Raw genomic sequence first — 9,727 nt, 5'->3', positions numbered from 1 at the left:
AAAACCGAATAATTTCTATATCGTCATTGAATGAACACATCAAAAACTTTCCATACAGAGGAAACGACAAGAAAAATGCACCCAGTAGCTTGGAAAGATCTTGCTTCAATGGACTAGACACCGGAAAAATTGGTCAATCTGGTTCGTATTCAGCCTACTGCAGTTGAATACGTTTTTGTTTGATTTCGACAGTCAATGAGGAATGCTAATGATCTAAATTCTAAACTGGTGATTTGTGGAGCGACTTTCCCAATCTAAACCACTACAATATTTTAGCATTTTTTTAAAGTCCTATTATGTTTGTTGCTTCGTGTAAGAAATAAGGTAAAATAGTTTTTCAAATTTTGATATATTTTTCCTTTTCACGCAACTTATGCTTTTTGTAGATCTAATCTATAACTCTTTTTTCAGCAACTCAAACTATCTGTTTGGGCTTTCTTCTACCTTTAATACTGGCTGGCCACAATATTGAAGAGATTCCAGAATACAGACTGCTGTTGATGATGGTTGAAATTACCTCCGTTCTGTTGGCATATTCGTTCAACAAAGACCAGATTACAACCGCCGCAACGCTAATAAAATTATACCTAGAAACCTGGGTGACCGTATATGGAGCTCACACCATTACTCCCAAGATGCATTACTTGGTACACATCCCCTACTACATAGTGAAGTGAGTTCTCAGGCAAAAACTCTATAATTTTATCAGGCCAGTATAAATATATATAGCATGATTCATGTCATTCCAATTTAATGGCAAGCGGTCCGCTGGCTGCGGTATGTCGGTTGGTTCAGCATCCCACTTTACAGTGATGTTTTTTTTAAAAGTATGTCTCAATCTCAAGCATTATTTTACTATGTAATTATCAGTTGTCACATAAAAACTTTAAACTTCATGTAACTTTATGTAACTGTTTACCAGATTTGGTCTTCCAAGAGGAACCTGGTGCTTAAGGATGGAGGCTAAACATGCGTTCTTCAAATCATTACGCATGAGAAACTTTAAGAATGTGCCGCTAAGTCTAAGTAACAGACACCAACTCGAGTTTTGCCATGATTGGGCAGATGCCAATGTGCATGGCGTATTGCATCACAACAATGCCAAAACCAAGGGCGCACGTAAGTATTGCAGTGGCTGATATCTCAATAGTGTTCGAGTAACGGAGTTGGTGCGTGCATGGAAATATGTTAGTTTACTGAACATTTCTAGAAATTGGGGTACTCTTTTGAGGTATTGTCTGAAGACTTTGGAGTCATTTTGTTATCAGAGTACTCCTCTATCGGAGTACTGGCTTTTCGGTCACCATGTGCAGTAGTCATAGGCTTTCCTGATAGTTCTCATGCATCGAGTTTTGAAATCGCTGCTTTACAGTAACGTGTTCTGAGGAATCATCCACTTGGTTTTTGTCACCTGAGACAGATAGCTGTTGTTAAATGCTATGGCTAATTTCTGCTCTAACTTATCGAACAGGCTTTGAGTAAGATAATTTTTTCTTGATAGGCACCGCTGAAGACAGTCCTGAACCACCTGAGCACATCCAGGAGAGTTTGGGAGATTGCACACAATGCTGCAACACCATCACAATATCTGGTAAGTAATGGGATACGCTGTAAGTAAGCTCTATTGAACTGTTATTGTTATTCAATCACTTATTTATAAACAAATCTTCAAAACACAAAGATTATTCTACACTGTCTTGCTTTGTAGGTTTTAGATATAGCATTGGGGACGCCTTTCGTCTAGCTAGCGATACCTATGGAGTAATTCTGCAAATAGTGGCTAACAATGACTATATTACAGCCTTTCTACTAGAAGAATATAAAGCAGAATGGTTTGAAGCTCGGCTCTTCGCTCACAAATTGCAATGTACCGGAAATTTTGTTTGGCGGCTGGTATCTAGTCTACCCCACCACCATCCATTATATGTATATAAACTGCCGCCATTTCAACCCGCTTGTTATATTCAGCCAAGGTATTTTTCTGATCCTGAATTTGTTGATACCGTATGATCCGGTTTTGAGCGCCCCTTTTCCTGTAGAGACGGATAATACTTTGAGCTGTGGTAAATTGTCTTGTTGAATGCTTTTAAGTTTTTATACATTTTGATTAGTGTTATAAAAATCTTTTGTAATTAATTTCCGTCGATTCTGGTAGGGAGGCCTACTGTTTTAAAGCCAGATGTCGTAGCTTTATATTTTTATTTTACCTAGTGGGCATGAGAGTATTGTCTAGGTTTTGGTTCAGCTTGAAATATATTATATTGACCTTGTCATTCACTTTACTTCCCAGAGATTTTCATGTTTCTATGTTGAAAGGTTCAGTTCAACGTACGGAAAACTTGTATGCCTACCCCATTCTGATACTTATTGTCAAAGAAAGACGCTCTCACCATGCTTGAGGAAACATGTTGAAGCGAAAAATACTGACCACAAAAGATCTAACAAAAGACCAGCTCAAACACTACATATTTTCAGACCCTGTTTTAACAATCTTGAGGCATCTTTAAAAGTAACTATCTAGGGTACATGATTGGGCAGTGCAAGTAGGCTGAATGTAGTGTGTGCACCTCATAACAGGACAGGGTATTTGAATTTCTAACAATGAACACAATAAGTTCCAAAATTCCCATTGTGGGAGAACAAAGGAACCCTCTTTGTTTAGTAGGCAAGGCAAGGGCAAGGCATATTTCTCCCTTAGGTCTTAGCCAATGTTGCCTAATGCCCTCTAAAATACATTTTGCCCTTTACTTTTCAGCTTGCTATTGAGTTCACAAAACTTTTGGCGCTCTTTTTTTCTAAACATCCTGAATCAAATTCGGTACACTTACTCTGCTGTAGCGGGCCGCAGTTGTTTTATATTAGCAGAGGATTGAAGATTTTAAGAAAGGTTCTTTAAATTGGGCTGTGGTGTGGCTAAAATTTGCATGGTCATTTCGTAGATAATGGGTAAGACCCCTTTCTGTGGGATACCCATGTCACAAGTATTTATGCCGACTTAGTGAACATTCTGGCCCATTGTGAAATCACACACTCTCACTTCACAACCAAGCGATTCGAAATGAGTCATTTTTATTTTTCTCCCCCCCCCACCCACCCCTTCTGTGCAACTTATTGTATTCACTGTCAACAAATCAAGTTTGCTTCATACTATAGCCTATCCTACTAACACCCTAGCTGTGTGACTTTTCCATCATCCGTACTGCTGTGCTAATAACAACCCATCATATAGAGTAGTCGATTACGACCTGATGGTTGATTCACAGCACAGCCTGCTTTAGATTCCTATTTTCATGGGCGACTTCTTGTCCATATTTGAATGATACTTTTTGTATTATGACCCATGGCCTAAAAGGTATCTAAGAAATAGCCGATGGTCTAGCTATATTGCGATTGTGTCAAAGCTATGTAGAAAATGTCCGCAATGGAAAATGTCAGCAGCGGCTGCTGTGAGTGAAGGAAATTCTATGACCAAGATTGAACTGTTTTGGTTTAACATAATTTTATGGTCTTTTATATATACCTTTAGAAAGGGTTATGACTGAGTGGTTAATAGTTTAATCAGCAGGGTTAGGCATGAGGCAATACACAGCAATACACAGCAACATCAATACCCCGAGATATTTTCAAAGGAGATAAACTCGGCATAGGTGCATTCCCTGGCCCTGATTTGTAATCAGTTATTTGTGTTGTTCCTTTTTGTTGCTATTAGATCTTTCACAAAACATTTTACGACAAAGAGATCTGGATCATACAGTGATGTTTTCTATCTATTTTTATTGATATACATGTACAGTTCATTATTTTGCTGAAAAATTCTTGTAAAAATTGTAATTTGAGCTTTTTTGTACGCGTGTCGAAGTGGATTTTCCCACAGTGTTGGACGTGTACCCCTCCGCCTCGCAGTGTTTCCCCAAAAAAGTAAATCTGTTTCTAACACTGGTTATAATTATATTTATCACTGATGTATTCCAATCTTGATTATTTAAATTTAAGTCGTTTTTGGATGACATTCATCAACTACTATTTGGTTGAAAATATCTTTTCCAGCAAAGCAATGCCTTACAGACTAGCGGCTTTTTAGCTAACTCAAAATCCTATTCAATATGTTTCCCAGTCATTGTTAGCCTGGGTAGGCTCTTCAACAGAAGAGCCTACCCAGGCTAAGTCATTGTAGTTTAACTTTAAGTGACATAAACTGTTGGCACTTGGTGGTAGTGGCATTCCATTATCAACCACCCACCCAATGGAATGCCACTACAGCCAACTGCCAACAGTTTATGTCACTTAAACTACAGCCATTGGAGAGTTTATAATTTCTCTCAACTGTTATTATTATATCTATTGTTAACCTAGCTAGGCCATAAACAAATTATTAGTTGGTTAATACAGGCTAAGTGTTTTGTGGACCATTTATTCAGCAAAACCGTGCCGAAATACTTTCCATGTCTCTCGCCTTTAAGAAAGCTTCGTCAATAACTCCAACCTTGGCTTCAAATAAAGTTATGTCTCAGAAGTTCTCGAATACCCGACAACGCGAATAACTCATAAATAACTCACTTTAAATGTGGTGCCAGGTTAGCCATAATGATAATCCTATTACTCACTCTAAATTTTGTTGCCACTCAATATGGCTAGTATAATAGAAGAGATGGAGGTATAGAGCTCTACCTTAGCTTAGGACAATTAAAATAATCCTTTGAATGAAGACTTATGAATAGGATTTTTAATTGAATAAAATAACTTTGAAAGTTGTGACATCAGTTGTGCATGCCAATGCTGCACCGTTTTGTTTGAGAGGCTAACCCAGCACCTTGAAGTTCGAGCAAAGGTTTAAATTTCACAGGTTACACAAAAACTAAGTAGCCTATTTATGCTTTACTTGAATTTTATTTTTAATAGGTCTGATTACGCATGTAATTATAGTCAATTTACCAATTGGTAGACACATTTTACTGATAACCACAAATGGCTCTCCGAAAGCTCAAAGTCTAATAGACCTACTCCAGTCTCAGTGCTTTTATGAAGGCTACCGTGAAAAATACAAAAATATTTCCCAATAATCAAGTGGGGCATTATGTAAACAGCTTTTTGCTATTAATAATTGTTTCGACAAAATATTACTTTAGAATTTTCCTCAAAGTGGATGGTGAGGAATGAAAAGCGAAAAATGAAATTTGTCGCACCCATCACTTTGCTCGTTTCCTCAACGAATCTCCGTAGACTCATCAAGGAAGCTGCTCTACAATCTTGCATCGAAGAGAATATGAGGCTCATTATGAGGCGGGATTAAACCACTAATTAATAGTCCTAATCATGCATCTAATTCTAAATTATGCCAATTGGTAATCCACATAGCAGCTTTTTTATATTACGGGAAAAGTGTTGGGAGCAGTTTTAATGATTATAATCTATCCCAACTTTGGTTACTCAGTTTTGGACTTTGGTTGGCGCCATAGCTGCCAAGTCTCCCTTTTTGAGAAGGATATTTCTGATATTTTGGGTAAATTTTCCTCTCCACACGCGATTAGCTATTTTTTTATTCAATAATATTAACAGAGTGTCATACACTATCAGAAAGAGGGCATGAGAGAAGTCCTTAGACACACATTCAAAGTTTTACAGGGTGTAGGGTATGAACCTCAGTCGTTTAAATCCAAAAAAGCTAAAAACCTCACTTTTTCAAATCACGGTTACTTGGCACCTATGGTTGGCGCTCATTCCTATTTTGTTGACAATATCTTTACTGACACTGTAAGGTCATTCATTCAATGTGCGTTTCCCACAGTTTCCCAGCCATTTGTGAGTTTATGATTTCCCTCAACTGTTATTATATCTATTGTTACCCTAGCTTGGCCATAAAAGGATTATGAGTTGGTTAATATAAGCCTTGGTGGGATCTATGAGTTGAAATCTCCTCAGACCACTGTTATTCAGCAAAACGGCACCAAACCATTTCATTATATAAAATCCATTAAGAAAGCTTCGTTCATAAAGCCAACCTTGGCGTCAAATAAAGTTAAATCTCAGAAGTTCTCGAATACCCGACGACGCGAATAACTCACTTTGAAAGTGGTTGATTGTCAAAGAAGCATTAAAATTTTCATCGGTAAAAGCCAGTTTGATGTCAGAAGGAGTGTTCTTTAAACATCGTCATTCCAAAGAGAAAATTAAAAATCAGACTTGGCGACCATTAAAACCCTCCACTTTTGGCTAATCGTGTCTCACTAAAATTTATTTTATTATACCAAAACACCTTATTTTTTCTTTTTATTTAATGGCCTTCAATAATCTCTGCAACTGCTGTATATAACCGAAATTCAAATAACATTTTTCTAAAAAGTAATACTCCAAAATCCAAATATTAAGTAATTTTAAAAATCTAATCTGAACTGCTTTCCCCTGCGGCTGTAATAAAGGCTAAATAATCTTGAGACATCAAAAATACAGGTTTTATAACTTTTTCAGTGAACCATCAGAGAGCAAATTTATGATCAATGGGCAAATAACACCTGTCTATGACATCGTAAGCCTACAGAGTTTTACAAGAACCCTAAAGAGTCAATGGAGCCGAAGAGCGAAAGGGTCTATTTGTAACGGTATGACTTGTCCCTTCTTAACAAACGTATTAGCTTGTTTTACACCAATAGTCAGGGCCAGTAAGATTATAGGTGTCTGTACTATTGAATAAGCAACACAGTGTAGGCTAGGAGGTATGATGGATCCAAAAAACTTTGACAAACCTTTTGTGTTAGCCTACACGCCCGTTGCAGTTAACCGGTTATTCTTCATGGGATAGCAATTCTGTTATTAATTATTTATATTATAAACCATATTATATCCCTCTAAACAGAGTTACCTAGCTATTTTTGGAGCAAGCAGTTAGGAGTACCTCCTAAATTTACCACTCGATATTTTTGTCCAGGCTAATTAATTCCAAATGACTTGCATTACCAACAGTGTTGCAGTTTGGGTAGGTAAGCCGACAGCTGATTGCCATTGAGAATATGGGAATGTTGCGGTGCTGACAGTATCAGAAAAAATATCGCATGCCAACATCAGAGATATAAGGCTGCAATATGTAATGTGTTTTCACCAGACTGACTTGCCACCGTCAGTTTTGGCTCCATTTGGATCTTACAAGCTAGAAAGTAATGTGGTTGTGCTGACAACTCCTTGATACTTTCAGTATTATACAAATTTCTATGCAGGTTGATTTCACTAAGGATAAAGCTATATACCATTGCGTCTCTTAGTTTGTGAACAGCACCGCTTTATTATTATAATTTTATGATTTTTATAATTTAAATATTTTGTTGAGAAAGCTATGCAATAAATTTAGCCTTAGTGGCAAAAAGCTGTCAACATCCAATCCAACGCCAAACTGCACAAATATAATAACCCTCTCTAAGATGCTCTGCGACAACCGTTTAGAATTATTTGCTGTTTCCAAACGAATAATGACTAAAAATTTTCTATCTTTCTGAAGAACATGAAAAAACACAGTGTTCACTTGAAGTTCCGATGAGATTAACCCTGTACTATATGTATACTAGTTAAAGCCACATTGTATGAGACGTGATATTTTTTCAGATTTCGCCAGGAAATGTGTGGCAGATAAGCTAAGTGGAGGATCAAGGATACCAACAGAAAACCTGTGATGCCGACAGTAAGCGCTTAGATAATCCTATTTTTTTTAACTCAAGAACATAGATTTATTATCTTTAGGCCTACATTGATATTTTTATGTAACTGAAACGACTTGAGCTTCTAACTGTGGTTTGGGAAGACATAGCTTTATTTTAGCTTTATATTAGGATTTGACTTTGAGGCTTATCAATCGTTATTGTAATATCATAGTACTCAATGACGCTCACGATTCAATGAGAGTTGCATGAAAACTCTGAGCTATCTTTACTCACATCAAATATATATTTTTAAATTAAAAAAAAACATTTCCACAGCAGTCAATGTTCTTCAATCCAATCATGAGCATGGGTCATTATTGTTGGTAATTCTTATACATTTACTTTGCTAGTGATAAATGCAATAAATGGCATACCGGTATGAATTTTCATGACATATTTTAAAATTAAAAATAACAATATCTTTGGTTAGGCAGACCACTCCCATTGCAATATCCTAGTTGTGATTAAAAACTTTAAAAAAAACTTAATTTTTATTAGATATTCTTGTATCTTACCCCTTTTTACAAGGGTAGATAATATTGAACCTCCAATTCTGTGCAAGGAGGCCGCATTTTCGTTGCCCGTAAATATATCAATTGACGCCAGTTATGGAAATTTTGTTCATGATATGACAGGTCACCGCTTGGATTCCCAACCCCGTGTGTTCGGATCAGCATGGTAATCATAACAAGGAAATAGAGATATACCAGAAGTTATCTTGGCATGTCGGTAGCGGTAGCAGGGCAGTATTTATAATATAATATCTACATCTACTCTGCACTTTGAATTAACCCACTTTATAGAATGTATCCGGCAGTTTGATGGTTAATAAGACTTGTGTGGTGAAAGTGTAGCATAGGCTAAATAAGTCAATTAAATCAACATATTATTTGTATTTTCAGACAGTAGACGCGTTCTCGGTTGTGTCAAGTTGATGTCAGAAATAGACTACAAGAAGAACTCCTCATACGCCAAAAAAATTTCACTCTCAGGTGAGCACAACTATAAAACTTAGTTCTGTAGATGGCAAACCTTTGGAGCAAGCCATCCTTTTTGCAGAATACGTAGGTCCACTAATGATCGCCACTAATCGAGAGATAATTGCACTTTCACATTAGTTCTACTAGTAGATAGGCTCAAAAATCTTAGGACATCTTAATGCAGAGCAGTATGCCTGTTGTTCACATTGTTTCAAAAGAATTGAAGCGGGTTTACGATGCTTCAAAGAAAAAAAGATACATGGGCTGGTGAAGTCACAATGGTCCTGGTCTGCACTGCACTGCCGACTTGTCGATTATCACAATTGCATATTTTCCGAGCCATTGTCGATAAAATGAAAAATGAGATTTTAATTGTGAAATTAAGTTAAAATGAACGATCCACACTAGCTAAATTAGTAGCAATAGCGAGAGAGGACAATTCCACCAATTATCAATAGCTGCACTCTATGTTAGTGGTGTGAAATTTCCAACTCTAAAATGCTATAACACTTATTACCAGCTGGTTTACTGTTTTGCGGTCTATTGAAAACTATGAGTATGTAATTTTCTTGCAATTCACATTATTGAATAGAAGAAGATAATTTTTTGCGAGAAAGTTGAAGTTAGGGTAAAATGCACTATTCTCTGCGAAGTGGGAATAGTTTGGGTATACGCAGGGTGTTAATGGTAATAATAATATACTAACAGATGGTGATGGGCAAGCTAAGCTGCTTGGGAGTTGGCCAACTTTGTTTGCAGTGGCCAATGATATTAAACATGCTGTCGCTAAACTAGTATCAAAAGCGAGAGAGGACAATTCCGCCAAAGCAGGAGAACAATATTTTTGTTCAATTATCAATAGTTGCATACTATATTTAGGTTGCAGAAAATTTGCGGCTCTAAAATAATAATAGCAGTGACAATTTATAATTACCAACTGTTTAACGTAGCAGACATAAAACACTTGTGAGGGGCGTGTGAGTCGGGGCATTTATTTATAGTAGTTCGCTCACAGCTCACATCTTTGAATTAAATAAAAGTTTTTCAAGAATGGTGGAGCTA

The 9,727-nt window shown here is 36.8% G+C and overlaps 1 protein-coding gene and 1 long non-coding RNA gene across 2 annotated transcripts in view; both read left to right on the top strand.

Annotated features, from left to right (window-relative positions):
- LOC137401833 (uncharacterized) overlaps positions 1-2,273 on the top strand; it is a 2,852-nt gene extending 579 nt beyond the window's left edge. The window contains exons 2-6 of the mRNA XM_068088305.1: positions 59-141; positions 412-673; positions 923-1,119; positions 1,502-1,591; positions 1,709-2,273. Of these exons, the coding sequence (XP_067944406.1) occupies positions 59-141; positions 412-673; positions 923-1,119; positions 1,502-1,591; positions 1,709-2,010 (934 nt within the window). The 3' untranslated portion in view covers positions 2,011-2,273. The remainder of the gene's footprint in view (positions 1-58; positions 142-411; positions 674-922; positions 1,120-1,501; positions 1,592-1,708) is intronic.
- Positions 2,274-6,462: 4,189 nt separating this feature from the next.
- LOC137401995 (uncharacterized) lies at positions 6,463-8,785 on the top strand. Its single transcript, XR_010979415.1, has 3 exons — positions 6,463-6,596; positions 7,591-7,666; positions 8,321-8,785. It is a non-coding gene; the product is annotated as an uncharacterized lncRNA (long non-coding RNA).
- The last annotated feature ends 942 nt before the right edge of the window (positions 8,786-9,727 follow it).

This window comes from Watersipora subatra, chromosome 8 (assembly GCF_963576615.1).
Source record: "Watersipora subatra chromosome 8, tzWatSuba1.1, whole genome shotgun sequence".
NCBI lineage: Eukaryota > Metazoa > Bryozoa > Gymnolaemata > Cheilostomatida > Watersiporidae > Watersipora > Watersipora subatra.
Note: the sequence above shows the minus strand (reverse complement) of the source record. Positions and strands in the feature narration are given on the sequence as shown.